The following is a 15,767-nucleotide window of genomic DNA, read 5'->3' on the forward strand; positions in this document are numbered from 1 at the left end:
TGCTTCTATTTATTCGTAATTTATTTCTATGATTAGTTATTTCTGTGTTTGTTAAAATAAATGAATTCAAAATAGTTTTGCATTTCCATTGTCATATTTCCATTCAGAGAAAATGAGAATGAGAAAATGAGAATGAAACAATTAATTCGTAAAAAGTTAAGAAATTAAGAAAACAGTGTGCCTACATGGCGGATACGTATTAAAACGTTCCCCAATTCCCAGATCTACACAGCCCACAAATATAAGAAAACAAATAATAGTCTCTTACTAAGAATCGAAATAGTTGTTAACTCAATGGCAAACGATCGGTCAATGTCTTTGTCTGACGAGATTGACTTGATTTTCCACGCCTCAAAGATTTAGTCAACCACCTTTTTTTATCACACAAACTATCCACAAATGTGGTCTCACGATAAAATGTTGAGAGCATTCTCTAAGCAGCCTCTTGGAACAAGTTCCCATGTGCCTGGCAATGCGTGAAAATAAATTCGGATTAAGCAATTCGCATTCTAATTGCCAACTGCAATGCCGACTGCCTCTCTTCTCAAGTTGAGTCAAAAGTAATTTAGTTTATGTTAATAAATTAACTAGTTCTAGTTTTAAGCCAACGTGCCTACATAACCACATACCTATGTACATATGCACATACATCTGTATGTGTGTTATATTTGGTTGGCATTCTAAAAGTACTTTGATTCGGTTAAATTTTTTGGCTTTTTCTGTCAGCATGCGCTATGACATTGAACTGAAAGATCGTAGTTGCAATTCTCATAAATAAAATGGATATACCGAATATGGTAGATTGCGAGCCAATAAGAGAAACCGCACACAATAACCAATATATGTATGTATTGTGATATAGAATAGGCATACAAATCGGTCGCGTTTCTAAAGGCGTTGCCTCAATGTTCTCAATTAAATAATTTACAATTTTTTAGACAGATTAGGCGCCGCCTTCAGTGACGACTAGTTATGACTCAGATGTTAGTGCGTTTGCCTTACATAGATGTGGCCACAAGCACAGGCGTATGTATGTATATAAATTATTGTAAAGCAAATCTAAATCCGGTTCAACAAAAACGTGCCTATTCTAACCAATAGTTAGAACGATTTCTATTGCATTTGAAATGCGAAATCAAATCAATTAATTGAACAAATTCCATGCATCATTTGTGTAATTTGTTTCTCTTGGCTGGCATATTTTAACGCCTAGCTAATTTGTGGCTGTCATTTTTGAAACGATGGCATAATCAACCTGCTACATGGTGAGCAATTCAGTTGCAAGAAAGATCATATGTCAGATTTTGAAATTTCTTGTTAACAATTTCCTGTCCCGCCTGTGAAAATTTTCATCCATGTTTACCCCATGCATTTATCCATATATTGTTTGTCAAGTCAATCAGTCTGTGTGTGTGTGTGTGGCTCAAACTTGGCAATCCATTAAGATACAAATTGCGGAGGCAGTATATGTGCAGAACGGATGAACAATAAAGAGAGAGGAAAAAAAAAACAATAAATATAAACAGAAATTGTTTCATTTACATATGAATGTAAATGCTTAAGTAACGCTTTATGATTGCTTAATTGCCTCCCCCTCCTCCCATACCACCCATAAGATTAAAAAACTCTTGACTTAGCAGGCAATTTCTTTTCAGTTTCTTTTGCCCACACGACATGACTTTGAACAGTCGATGTTAGTTTAGTCATAATTTAAGCTAACTGCAACTATTCCTTAAAAGTTATTTCATATGTATGTCCCGCTGGCAACACGCATACGCCATGTTGTACACACACACACGCACACATTTAGACCCAACCCAGTCGGAATTTTCGCATTATATAAACTAAAATAAGAAAAAAACAAAAAAAAAAAAAAAAACAAGCATATATATAATCAACTTTTATGGTTTTTTTTCTTTTTTGTTTCTTTGCATTGATAAACTGGTTCAGTATTCCAAAGTTTCAGTTTCTATTCTAAGTAACACAGAGATGTGATGTTGGCCTCACATAAAATCTGTAATTTTATCGAAAATATTTTGAAATGTTTACGCTGCAGCGTGTACAACAGCGTTTCGATTTCTACTTATTTACATATACTAGGATACTACTACAAAGTCATATGCAAATGATGCCAAATCAAGATTTTTCAATTAAAAATCAAATAAGAGTAGAGGGTGAGTGGCGGATGATGATGATGGCGACGACGACGGTGATGAGAGGGAGGGGTGGTGAGGTGAGGCGGATGGAATTTCGTCATGATATGTCTAAATAGTAGGCATGGTCGTGATTTTAAGCCAGCTGTAGTAGAGCACTTGGCTTTTGGCTTACGCAATTCACCAAGTCGAAGTTGTACCTGAGAGATCTGCGTGTGCGTGTGTGTGACAAATGCGTGGCGAACTAAACTCGTCCAATCGTCCATGTCGTCCACACGTCTACTTACCACCAACCAACGAACCGACCGACTGACTGACCGCCCGTCTCCTCCCCGTCTTCCATACCACCCTCGCCCCCTGTGCCAATGAAGTAGGTCAAAAAATTCATTGCTTAGTCTGAATTTTCAGAAAATTCAATTAAATTGCATAAAGAAAAAACGCACACACACACACAGACACACCAAATGGCCCATGCAAACCTGAAAGATATTTTAAACCAAGGTAACACATTTGAGTAAATCAAAAGACATTTAATTGCTGCACCATGAGCATTAACTAGAGGTCGTCGAAAGAAAGCTAAATCGCAGCCACTAGAAGTTAGTCCTCTCCACTAACCAAACCATAAAAACCACAATTGATCGTTTCTTGTGACACTTTTTTGAATTTGCGTGATTGGTTTTTAGGATTGACTTCCAATTAAAATATCAACGCGTGTCAAGGCGCCTCCAAAAACTTCGCCCCGATTTCAATCACTCAACTCATTTGCGGTTTATTTGCACGCCAGGCCTCTGGACATTGTTGGCCTGGCCAACATACGCATATGGGGACAAATTAAAGTACGATTTAGGTATATATTTCAATCAATTCAAACAGTTTGCAAAGATTGATCCGATTATTGTATGTGGCAATTAGCTCATACTCTGCCATACATTCATTTGAATAGCGCTATAATTTCATAAGATATATCGGAGATTTGATATCTTTTACTTACAACTTATTTTCTGCTGGGAGCGCATAGAACGTAAAGAAACACACACACGCACACACACACACACACACACACACACAGACCCTCCTTGCTTTTTTTTTGATGCCGACTGACCTTAATTGCCAACAAGTCAACACTTTGGCCATATCGCCAGTTATGCGATTAATTACATATATTCTTGGACAAAATGGTGACATACATAATCGTACCACAAGGTAGTCAGTCAGTCTGCAGTCACACACGCATATACAACCGTATATTTTTTGATATCGAAAGAACATGAAAAGTGCTTTTTGTGAAGTTTTTAGTTTGTGGTATCCTGCAGCCAAATGAGGTAAAAGGGAATGTTAGATAAAGGCGCACTAGAGTTAGATAGGTTGGCATCTACGCAGATCAGGTTTGCTTCATGCATACTAAATACACTTATTCAGTCGCCACAAACAGCACAAACACACAAAATGGGGCGGAAAAGGCAAGAAGGAAAACATAGTCAACAATATATTGAAAATACCCTGCCATAAGAAAGTAGACAGTCTTAAACTCGTTATCTGATGATCCAGATATAGAATAGAAATGACAAAAGGATACTCGAAAAGGATTCAGTTTTGTTTTTGCTAATATATGACTAACTGAAAGTATATACACACAAGTATATCTTATCATTAACTCTTAATTCATAGCAGTGACTGACAAAATGAAGGAAATTTGCTTGCTTCTCTGAAACTTGTGTGTTTCCATATCCAAGACAGATTTCCCTCACGTCTTCTACTAAACTAACAATTGGAGATCGAATATCATCAATGTCCATTGATATCAGCTTGACGTCGCCGTCAGTGAAATCCCTCAAAGGATAAAGGGTATCAATAATTCGGCAAACGAATCTGGACTCGCTTTTTTTTTTTGTCTTTCCTTTGGGCCCAGCAGTTTTGGCGAATACACGCAATGGCCTCCGATTAAAGTCTAAATCAAATTAAGTCGCTTTAAAAGCATACGAGTATGCAAAAAAAAAAAAAAAATAGAAAAATCGAAAACAAAAAAAACAGAAACAAAATTGCATTGCGCGCAGGCGTTTACTCTGGGTATGATCTAATAAAAATCTACAGCGGCTGAGAGCTGCGAAGGTGGGGCCAATTGCTGGTTTTGTGCTGTGTCGCCGAGGGACAGGTTGCAGTTTTCGCAGCTTGCGCAGTTTCTGCACTTTTCAGAGAGAACCAGCATCGAACAGTCGATCGATCAATTCTTCATATCCACGCTTCGCCGCCAAAAACTTGCAGTTTCAAATCTCGGTTTTATGCCATACATTTAGTTTTTGTTGCTTTTGTTTTTGTGTTTTTTTTTTTTTTTGTTGGTCGATTTGTCGCCAAACTGGTGCGTAGCTGCGTGCAGCACCCGACTTGGCCAACTGACCGAACGTATATAAGCGATTATAGGGCCGGGCCTGGCCATCAGTCCACCGCGTTGCTCCACATCCACCGTATTGCGTGAGTCGTGCAAATCGCCGTCGTGCAACTGATCGTTAACGAAATACTAAAAAAAACAAACAAAAACAACAATACAAAAATTGAAGAATAATTTATAAAAAAACCCAACGGCCGAAGGATTAGTCCATGCTTTTTACTTATTTCAACAAGGACTACAACTAAAAAAAAAAAAAAAAACTCATCTTCACGATCTCTCACATCAACAAGGATAATAAAGGACTTAAAGAATTAATTTTTTTTAATTATCCCGCATAAAACAAAGTGCAAATGTCATCGAAAAAATCTTTTGTGTAGTTTTCATCGACAAATTAATATATAAAAAATAAATAAATTCTTAATTTATTTTTTTTTTCTGTGACACATAAAAGTGAAACATGAAGGTGGGTCGTTCGATAAGAACTTCGGCAGTGCCGCAGTTTTTAAGTATCATCTTAAATCTTGAAATGAATGAATAACCAATCAGTTAAAAAACCAAAAAACCTTTAATCTAATTCTCAAGTTTGGATATATTTTAAAGTCGTCCGATCTGGTTTCGAAAATGGACTATAGTTTAAAATACTTAATCTAAAAAAACCTTAACCTTTTAAAGGATATGAAAAAGTATTAAAAAATTATTACTTTTATTTCAAATTAATTCAATTTCTTTCAATTTTATTTCAAAAACCTGCAAAGAATTCATATTTATAGAATTTCAAAACAGATTAAGAAAAATGCATTAAATTAAATGTTTATCAATTGATTAACAAAACAAGTTTATAATTTTTTAAATTTAGATTTCGATGCCACTTCAATTAAATTATTCCTTGTTGACTATGAACAGTGAAAAATTAGGTTAAAAATTGAGAGTGAAGAAATTTCTTCAAAAAAAAGAGAAAGAAAATGTTTTTTAAGGTTCCATATTCTCACATGTCAAAAATGTATGTTTATCTTTGTCTGCCTACTCTAGGTTCAGTTGATACTGACCCTCGGTCTTTTGGGGTCAGTGGTGGTACTGGCGAATCCTTCACCCACATTGCAACCACAGATTGTACCCTGTGTGCATGCCGCCACGGCTGGCTACTCGTATCCGGCTCCGGCTCCAACGCCATTGCCATTGTCATTGCCTCCGTCGCCAGTCGAAGTGAAATTCTCAGTAACGCCTGGAGTGACCAAGTACAGTCAGTCCCCAGCTATATCCACGTATGCAGAGAATGGACATATTCTGCACACATCGGTGGGTAGCTCGTCTGCCTCGTACGAAGCAACAGCTGGCATTTCTGGCATTTCCCATGCCGGCGGACTAACTCAAATAAATAAGTATATAGCTCCTGTATCGAAGGCTCTGTTCACGCCCTCGGCGGAATATGGAGGACCTGGCATTACGTATGCCGATAAGTCGCCAGCATCTCAATATGCAGCCATAGCGCCGTCAGGATTTGAGATCAAGAATCTAGTATCGCCGGCTATCTCCAAAACCGTCTTGACTGCACCCAAATTGGCCACCTACCAAACCTCACCAGTGACAACTAAAGTGGAAACCTACACTTCACCTGGATACACTTATGCCAAGGCCACGCCTGGCTTCTCTAAAGTGGAGACATACACATCGCCGGGCTATTCTTATGGCGCAGCCACACCTGGCATTTCAAAGATCGCCACCTACTCTGCGCCAAGCATAGACAGTACATTGAAACTGGGCACCACTTCCTCACTCTATACATCCAAGGGCTCAGGATACGCTGCCAGTTATGTGCCGACATTGGCCAAGTCGTATCTATCAACAGAATCTATTCCCTCGCTCACAAAATATGTATCCGGTGGCTCTTCTTATGTGTCCAAGCCATTGGCCATCGCTCCTGCTATAACTAACGTGGCCAGCTATGCTGCTCCCGCCATTACCACTTACTCAGATGCTTCTGCCCTGAAGGTAGGCAGTTATGCGTCTCCCACGATATCGACATACGCTGCTGCTCCGGCCATTGCCAAGGTCTCGGCGGGATATGCTACAAGTGGTTCAGGAGCCATATCGCATCAGTATGTATCAAAACCAGCAGTCGCTTCCATTTCCGCAGCACCTGTGGTCGCTAAAGTAGCTAGCTATGCTGCTCCAGCCATTTCCACTTACTCATCAGCTCCTGCTGTCAGCAAACTGTACAGCTATGGCGCCCCCGCTACTGTCAGTGTGTCCTCAGGATATGGAGCAACATCCCATCAATATGTATCCAAGCCCGCAATAGCTCTTGCTCCAACCTTGTCGAAAACTTATCTGCCGGCAGCTCCTGCCATTGCAGTCTCTGCTCCAGCCAAAATAGCAACCTATGCTGCTCCAGCCATCAGCAAGATAGCCACAGGATATGCGGCAAGTGGTTCGGGAGCTGTTTCGCATCAATACGTCTCCAAGCCAGCAGTGGCTACCTATGCGGCTGCTCCAGCTGTTTCCAAGGTGTTAAGCTATGCAGCTCCTGCCATCTCGACTTATGCATCTGCCCCTGCCATTACAAAAATATCAAGCAGTGCAGAACCTTTGGTTTCCACTTATTCCGCAGGACCTGCCATTGCCAAAGTGGCAACCTATAGTCAGGCGGCTGATGTGTCCCATCAATACATCTCCAAGCCTATAGTTGCTGCTTATCCAGCGCCTGCTCCCGCTCCTGCTGTAGTTGCCAAGGTGGCCAGCTATGCTGCTCCCGTCGTCTCAACCTATGCTGCTGCACCTGCCATTGCTAAGGTTTCTTCAGGATATGGGGCCAGTGGCTCGGGAGCCATATCGCATCAGTATGTATCCAAACCAGCAGTCGCCACAATTTCCGCAGCACCTGTGGTTGCCAAAGTGGCCAGTTACGCTGCCCCCGCCATTTCCACGTACTCATCAGCACCTGTTTTGAAGAGTTATGTTGCTCCTAGCATCACCAAGGTGGCAACAGGATATGGCAGCAGTGGATTAGGGGCCGTGTCCCATCAATATGTATCCAAGCCCGCAATAGCTCTTGCTCCAACCTTGTCGAAAACTTATCTGCCGGCAGCTCCTGCCATTGCAGTCTCTGCTCCAGCCAAAATAGCAACCTATGCTGCTCCAGCCATCAGCAAGATAGCCACAGGATATGCGGCAAGTGGTTCGGGAGCTGTTTCTCATCAATATGTCTCCAAGCCAGCAGTGGCTACCTATGCGGATGCTCCAGCCGTTTCCAAGGTACTAAGCTATGCAGCTCCTGCCATCTCGACTTATGCATCTGCCCCTGCCATTACAAAAATATCAAGCAGTGCAGGACCTTTGGTTTCCACTTATTCTGCAGGTCCTGCCATTGCCAAAGTGGCAACCTACAGTCAGGCTGCTGATGTGTCCCATCAATACATCTCCAAGCCTATAGTTGCTGCTTATCCAGCGCCTGCTCCCGCTCCTGCTGTGGTTTCCAAGGTGGCTACTCCTGTCGTCTCAACCTATGCGGCTGCTCCTGCCATTGCTAAGGTTTCTTCAGGATACGGCACCACCAGTTCAGGCGCCATTTCGCATCAGTATGTGTCCAAACCGGTAGTCTCTACCATTTCAGCAGCTCCGGTTGTAACAAAAGTGGCTAGTTACGCTGCCCCCGCCATTTCAACATACTCTTCCGCTCCTGCCACTCTTAAAGTATCCTCAGGATATGGAGCAATAGGTGCTAGCTATGGTGCCCCCGCAATTTCTGCGTACTCATCTGCTCCTGCTACTGTCAAAGTATCCTCGGGGTATGGAGCCATAGGTTCAGGAGCGGTATCCCATCAATACGTATCGAAGCCAGCTTTGGCTACGATTTCAGCTGCTCCCATTACAACTAAAATAGCTAGTTATGCTGCTCCCGTTGTGTCCACCTATGCCTCCGGTCCTGCTCTGACAAAAACAGCCATCGGTTATGGAGCAAGTGCTTCTGGAGCCGTTTCTCATCAATACGTATCGAAGCCCGCTTCGGTTATTACGCCTGCCCTGTCAAAGGCTTATCTTCCAGCTGCCCCAGCCATCGCCATACCTGCTCCAGTCACAATAGCTGCTCATGGAGCTCCCGCGATTACCAAATTGTCCGGATACGGATATGGAGCAGGTGGAGGAACTCTGTCCAGCATCGGACTGACATCCCATGGATCTGGCACTGTCATTGGTAAATTGGCTGCTCCGGCCATTGCCAATATACAGACAACAGGCTATGGAAGCTCTGGCCATGGAGCCGTTTCCCATCAGTACGTGTCGAAACCAGCTCTTACACTTGCACCAGCTCTATCCAAAACCTACTTAGCATCTGCTCCGGCTCATCAAGTGGTCAGCACATATGGATCGAGTGCTTCCCATCAACTGGCTCCTGCTTCCATTGGGCATTTGGCTGACCTTGGAGGAGCAAGCCTAACTAAAATCTCTTCCATACCATCTTACTCTCTGGGTGGAAAACTAAGCACCACTGCCATTGGCAGCCATGGAGGAGGTATAAGTCTTGGACACATCTCTTTTTGAATGTTAATAAGCATTAATTCTCTAGCTTTAGGCTCTCTAGGATCTCTTGGTCATGGAGCTGGCTCTGGGGCTGGCTATTATGGTGTCATCTCTTTGGGCCATCATGCGGCCACTCCAGCTCTTACCTACCAGGGACTTTTGTCGCAAACTGCTGGCCATGGCCATCTGGGCTCTCCCCTCTCCGGCTATGAGCACGGAATCGGTGGCATTGGACCATTGGGTGGAGGTTTCTATCGCTATGCACAAGGTGTGCCAGCTCTAAGTTCCCCAACGCCGCTGGCTGTGGGTGGGTACCTGAAATCAGCGCACGTGGCTCAACCAGCAGTGCTTAAAGTGATACCAGAGAAGCATCTAGAACATGTTGTGAGTAAACTGATTACCTTCTAGTTAATCTTGAGTTGTCTTGGAATTTTGGTTTTTTCGTTCTTGCCCCAGGATACCCATCCTCGTTATGCCTTTGAGTACGCTGTCAATGATCAGCATACGGGTGATCACAAGCATCAGCGGGAAGAGCGTGATGGTGATGTGGTCAAGGGTGAATATTCCTTGGTCGAGCCCGATGGAAATGTGCGTACAGTCAAATACTACGCCGATTGGGAGACCGGATTCCATGCCGAGGTTATCAATAGTCGTGATCAAGGCAAAATTGTGGCCAAACGTCAACTGGCCACAGCCAAGTCGTGAGGTTCTTTTCTTTTTTTTTTTTGTTCATTAGATCAGACCACTGATGCATATCCTAACACAACCTCACTTCTCCTTCCTCTCTCAATCCACAACTTCACTTGCAGCTCGGTTTAGTCACAGAGAACTCACAGCAGCAACTGTACATAGCCTAAACATTTCCATTAAACAAAACAAAAGACAAAAAATATTTATGTATGTAAAAAAAGAAGAGAAAACAACTCCCCCGACATCATCGTTAACTACGTCTCACAGGCGCCCTCTATCATTTGTTTCATATACATAGGACGCCCCTTTCTATATCCGTGCCCATGCGTTCATCCACTGCTTGCGCTGCTCTCTCCTTCTCTTTCTCATAAACTATACTGCACGTTTTTCTTTTTTTTTTAATATTGTATTGTATATAATGAGTTGTATACGTTGTAAAAATAAATATTCAATCAAATCTTGGGGTTCAATGCTCAATTCTAGAATTTTTTATATACATAAGTACATAAATGATTTCATATTTGTATTTTAAAATTTGAAATTTATCTAGATTTAAAAAGTTTCTTTGTGTAAGCCAGATATCCGAAATTGCATAACGAATTTAAAAAATACATTTTTTTTTTTGCATAAAGCCCAAAAGTTTTTTGCCAATTTCAAAACGATTTCAAAAATGGCATAAAAAAGTTGAAATTGAAAAAACTAAAATTGATTTTTTGAAAAATTGGGATTATCTTTTGCCAAAATTTGCATCATTTTGGTTTTCTTAATCTTAAAAAAAAACTGAAAAATCGTTCGAAAGTTCTCGGAATTACAGATTCGCAATGTTTGAGATATTTGCCATTTTTTGAGAGATTTTTAAAACAAAGTTTCTAAACAACTTCAAAAAGTCAATGAATGGACATTTACGCCAAAGGACATCCGAATCGTCCTTAAATTAAAATTAATCTCAAAAGTCGAATATATTTAAATGAACAATTTATTTAAAAAAAACAAAGAAAATAACAACTTAATTAAAAAAATTTGAACTTCTCAATCTGCTAAATATGCAATAGTATAGGTATATATATGTATATATTGTATATTTCGTTTATTGTTTGGATTAACATGAAATGAACAAGGTAATAAGCTGACATACATGTATACATATACATATACTATATATATGTATGTAAGTAGTATCTGGGTAAATATTAAGTAGCAAATCACATTTAGCTTTCTTTCTTTATTATCGGAATACTGGATAGTCCCTACTATTCGAAAGATGGAAAAAACGCACGATGCAAATCTTTGCTTATGAACAATCCAAAATCTGTTTGTTTCATCCGATATGGATGGAGAGTACAATATGTTTGGAAGATATGTCGCATAATATGGGTGCTCTTAATTTCAATTTCTGAGCGCTTTTGACATCGCACAGGCTCTAGTTCCATGGAGGCCAACAGCCATTGATTCTTTAGAGATCGTAACTCTGATTCCAGATTGATCAATTGTCTATTTGGAATGGAGTCATCTTTGGCTTGAGGCGGCACATGGAGTGGTTCCAGGGAGGCAAAGGACTTCACCATTGCTTCACCCTGAATTTGTACGCGCAGTGAACGCTCCTTACGGAGAGCCTGATGGAGCGCTTGCAATTCCTGATTGCTGCTTAGGGTGGAGCTATTCGCACAAGCGTTATCCACCTGCTGTTGTTCCCTCCATTTCTGCTGCAAGTGCTCCAGCGATGTGAGCTTCTCGGCCAGGACATTTAAGGCCTGGCCCAGAGCAGCCTCCTTGCCCAGCATTATATATTCCAATTGCTCCGTTTGGTCGGCTAGGGAAGTAAGTATTTGGTATTGTTTGCCCAGTTGCTTTTCGGCCATTTCCTTGCGGATTTGTAGTTCGGAATAATCTTGTTGTTTCATCTTAGCCATGTATTTAAGTCCCTTGATCTCTTTGTCCCTCTCGCTGACAATCGTTTCCAGGCACTTGACATCTTCGTAGTGTCGCTTCACCTGAGAAGCTCGCTCCTGCATGGTATTCGTGGCCGGATGCCGTACATACTCGGTGTTCACATCGTTCGATTCCAGCAGCACAAATATCTCATCCAACTGCTCTTCAAGCAGCTGCATACAATGTTGAAAATATGACTCCACTTCATCACCTTGTCCACTGGCCGGACCAATTTTATTGTAATTGAGAACGAGCATGCGCCAGAGCTTCTCATGGGAAATGCCCCCGTTCAATGAGGACTCTTTGCTGGCCTCACGGGCAGTAAGGCCCAATTGGTTAATTAGACCGCTTAATGCCTCATTTGTTTCCAGAATCTTTTGGTATCTCGAACAGGCGATTCCAGTCAATACCTCGCCGCTGCCGCCGTTGAGTCTTCTTTGTAGCTTCTTCACCTTCTGTTTGTGGGCGCTACTCTGCTCCATGAGCAGTTGCATACACTGAAATGAAGCCGTCTGTTCGTCTCCCACTTGAATTATGGTGTGCAAAAGTCCCGAATTGGCATTCACAGCATCCAGACCCGCTTCATAGACTTCCAAGAGGCCAGAGTAGAGCTGCTGTTCATCCAGCAGCTCGACCAGTGTCTGTGGCGGCATTAGATTCTGATGTAACCCATTTATATAGAGATAGGCCCGATGAATGGGATCACAACTGGTATGCTCATCGAGTTGCCCCGTCTTTAGGAGTTGTATAAAATCATCCAGTTCCTGCTCCTGAACTTCCAGATCACTGCGATAGATGGCCGCATGATTGCACAGCTCGTAATCACAATGATTGAGGGCATGTCGAAACTGTTGAAGCACCAGTTGAAGACTCTTGAGCAAATAGAGGCAATGTGAACGAAATATATATCGCTGAACCGAATAACCTTCGTATATAGCATCGCGACCTTAATTAATGATAAAGATTAATGAAATCGCTGCTTTGGTTTTGACTTAATCTACACTTACCAAACTCTCCGCATGCAGTCGGAAACTTCTCATTGACGGCTTTACCCAAAATGGCCATTTTCTCGTTTACCCTTTCCAAGAGGAGCATCACCAAAATGACATCATGTTCGCCGCCACGTAATAGAAATTGCTCTGGAACAAATAGAAGAACCTGTTGCAAGTGCTGCAACTGCAATCGTAGCTCCAACGACTTCAATTGCTGCTCCAGAGCCCTGCCATAGGCCTTGCTCACGCTGAATATGTGCTGATAATCGGAATTACTTTGATCCTCCTGCTGCGATTCGCCATTGGTACTACTGAAATCGTCGATGGATAATGTCCCGCCATCACCCTTGCTGTGGAGTTGCTCTTGCAGTTGTCGCACTAGTTCTCGGAATTTGAAAATGGTCACATCCCTGTCATATACACTCTCGATTGCAGCATTCTTTTGATGTTCCAGCGTTTTAACCTGGCCAACTAGTTTGTCGATTTCATCTCGCAAATCTGTTTCCAATTCCTGATTACTCTCGATAAGCTGTTCCTGGATTTGCTCCAGAGCCTCCAACTCGTTGACTTCATCTTCTAGTAACTTGACACGATCCTCGAGCTCCAATTTAACACTAGCCAACTGGGTAACCATTGTTTCAGCACCCAAGGAAGCATCGATTTGCTCTTTGAGATCGATTAGCTGGGTTTCCATTTGATCTATGCGTTGATTAAGCAACTCCTTAATGCTCTTCAGTTCATTAATCTCCGAGTATTTGGTCTCCAGTTCCTTGTGACTACGTTGTGCTATTTGCTTCTCTTGGGCCAAAGTATCCCTCAGTCGAACCACTGTCTCGCGTAAACGTTGATTATATTGTTCCAGTCGCAAAAGTTCCCCAGATTCGATGACTGTTGCTGTTTGAATCGATGATGCCTTTTCAGTCTTGGAGCTTAGATTCTGTACTGCTACTCCTCCTCCAGGTGGTTGTTGTTGTTGTTGTTGTTGTTGTTGTTGCAATTGTTGTTCCTCCTGCTCTACTCTAAGAATTTCAACATCTAAGCTAAGTTCATCATTACGTTCTTTGGCCATTTCCAATTCAATTTGTAATGTTTCCAAACGCTCTTCAGCCATCTCTTTGTCCAATGTAAGAAGCTCTATGCTTTCCGCCAGTTCATCGAGTTCCCTTTGATACTTTGTCGCCAAGTCCTGAGATTCCCTTTGCTCGTGCCGTGATCTCTGCAGTTCACGCTGAAGTAGCACCTGCTGGGTCATTATTTGTGACTTGAACTCCATCAGCTGCTCATTGTGTATCCTGATACGCTCCAAATCTAGCAACTTTAGTTTATCCTCACTCTTTTGTACCCTCAACATTTGCAGCTCTTCACGCAATTGACGAACTTCTGAATTCTCCACCGGCTGCGAGGCGACCGCTGGACGCACAGCAAGAGTTGGTCCTGGTGTAAATTGTGGCTTCAAAATCGACAAGAAGCCGGGTTCCACAAAAGCCTCTGGATTCTGATTACGTCTCATCGAGGTTGTCGGACTCATAATGGTGGTCTTGCTGCGTTTGGGTGCCAAAGCCAAGGGCACGGGCATTGCCAGAGTCAACTGAGCCGTGGAGCTCTGGGCCTGAGCTATTGTCGGCTTGGGCTGACTAATTCTTGTGGGTCGCAATTGTGTGTATGATGTCGAACGTCTCTGGTTGCACGTCATAGTGGACATGGGAGGCGCTAATTGAGTGCCTAACGGTAACTCCTGAAGAGGTCGTCCAAGCTGCTGTTGCCGTTTATTATCTTCCTTTGGTTCCCTAATAGTCAATGGTTCTTCTGCATTGATCAGATTGTCCTCCAGTGGCGGCTTCGTCACTTCGCTTGCCACTGGACAAGCTTCAGGCTGTGACGAGATTTGGAAATGCAATTATTATGAATCCTCTATTTATTGATCAATTACTGACCTTTGGAAGCTGTTCTCTAATCACTTGTTTTCTAGGACTCTTGGGTGATGAAACTTTCGATTCTGTTCGTCTTTCCTGTTTCGAAGAAGGACTCTCCTCGCTATGCACACGTTGTGTTTCCTTTGAAAACAAAATCAAATTCATTTTATATACATATGTACATACATGCACAGTATTGGTTTTGTTTTTGTTTTATTTTGCTCCATCTGACTCACCCAGTCTTGCTCTGTGGAGGAAGACCTACTGCCAACACCCACATTCTTCTTCTTTAATAGTGTTCGCTGCATTTTTCTTGCTTTCTGATTACTCGCCTCAATGTCCAATCCTACCAACTGATGTCCTCGCACAAAAAGTCCACAATTGTCGGGGCAATTGAAATATGTTTTACCCAAAACGGTACCATTATTCTTGCCCAGAGCCGAGTCCAGGATAACACCAAACCATAAACCGGCTGCAAAATTGGTGCAACCCACATATGCGACACGACCCTGAAGATTTTTACCAGTTACCTCAACACGTTGGCCAAGTCTCGGTTTAGTCGATTTGGTGGTGGTCGTGGTCGTGCTGGTGTTGGCGTTGCTGCTACTGGTGCTGCTCATCATCTCGAGCTTACGTCATTTTAATAGAACTTCTTGCGTCTACAAAACCAAAGGAATAGCAAAAGTATGCAAAATGCAGCAGCAACTAACCAAATAAAAATTGCAAAAACATATGCGAAGGCAGGCCAAGTTCGAGTCTGCGTTGTGGCCTGCAGTTGTGACCTCACCTCTTTATAGAATGCGAATAGAGCGCAGACTCGGGAAATTATGTGGCCAATTGGACAAACAATTTGAATGAATGAACGTTCTTCTGGTCGTATTCGAAACTTTGCTTCAATGAATCACACTATCTAGAAGAACTCCCCTTATAATTTGAATCTTAAATTACATTTTTCATATATATGTATATATTCATTTCAAATTTGCCACTTGTTATTTGTTATTTACCACATTAGTTTGACGGAAGTCCCATTGTAATTTTTCAAGGGAATAATAATAATAATGTCAATTATCAAGAGCTGGCATGAAAAGCTAAGAAAACTAAAATAACTGAATGAAAATTTGAAAACAAACAATATTGTGGGCAGTAAATATTTAACCCCCCTCTTAACTGTAGAGATATAAGT

General features: G+C 42.0%; 2 protein-coding genes across 3 annotated transcripts; one reads left to right on the plus strand and one right to left on the minus strand.

Moving 5' to 3' along the window:
- Positions 1-4,864: 4,864 nt before the first annotated feature.
- Cpr76Bd (Cuticular protein 76Bd) lies at positions 4,865-10,204 on the plus strand. The gene is made up of 5 exons (XM_068293125.1): positions 4,865-5,002; positions 5,569-7,143; positions 7,330-9,049; positions 9,110-9,441; positions 9,514-10,204. The coding sequence occupies exons 1-5, from the start codon at positions 4,997-4,999 to the stop codon at positions 9,760-9,762; spliced, it is 3,882 nt and encodes a 1,293-aa protein (XP_068149226.1). The 5' UTR covers positions 4,865-4,996; the 3' UTR covers positions 9,763-10,204.
- Positions 10,205-10,820: 616 nt separating this feature from the next.
- On the minus strand, positions 10,821-15,582 carry Dred (Dctn1-related). 2 transcript variants are annotated; one of them, XM_068292528.1, is made up of 5 exons: positions 15,369-15,582; positions 14,818-15,240; positions 14,603-14,722; positions 12,684-14,541; positions 10,821-12,622 (listed from the first exon to the last, which is right to left on the minus strand). In XM_068292528.1, the coding sequence occupies exons 2-5, from the start codon at positions 15,202-15,204 to the stop codon at positions 10,998-11,000; spliced, it is 3,990 nt and encodes a 1,329-aa protein (XP_068148629.1). In that variant the 5' UTR covers positions 15,205-15,240; positions 15,369-15,582; the 3' UTR covers positions 10,821-10,997. The 2 variants fall into 2 exon arrangements, with proteins under 2 accessions (XP_068148629.1, XP_068148628.1); XM_068292527.1 differs by having other exon boundaries at positions 15,292-15,582.
- Between the last annotated feature and the right edge of the window lie 185 nt (positions 15,583-15,767).

This window comes from Drosophila tropicalis, unplaced genomic scaffold, assembly GCF_018151085.1.
Source record: "Drosophila tropicalis isolate 14030-0801.00 unplaced genomic scaffold, ASM1815108v1 contig_694, whole genome shotgun sequence".
Taxonomy (NCBI): domain Eukaryota; kingdom Metazoa; phylum Arthropoda; class Insecta; order Diptera; family Drosophilidae; genus Drosophila; species Drosophila tropicalis.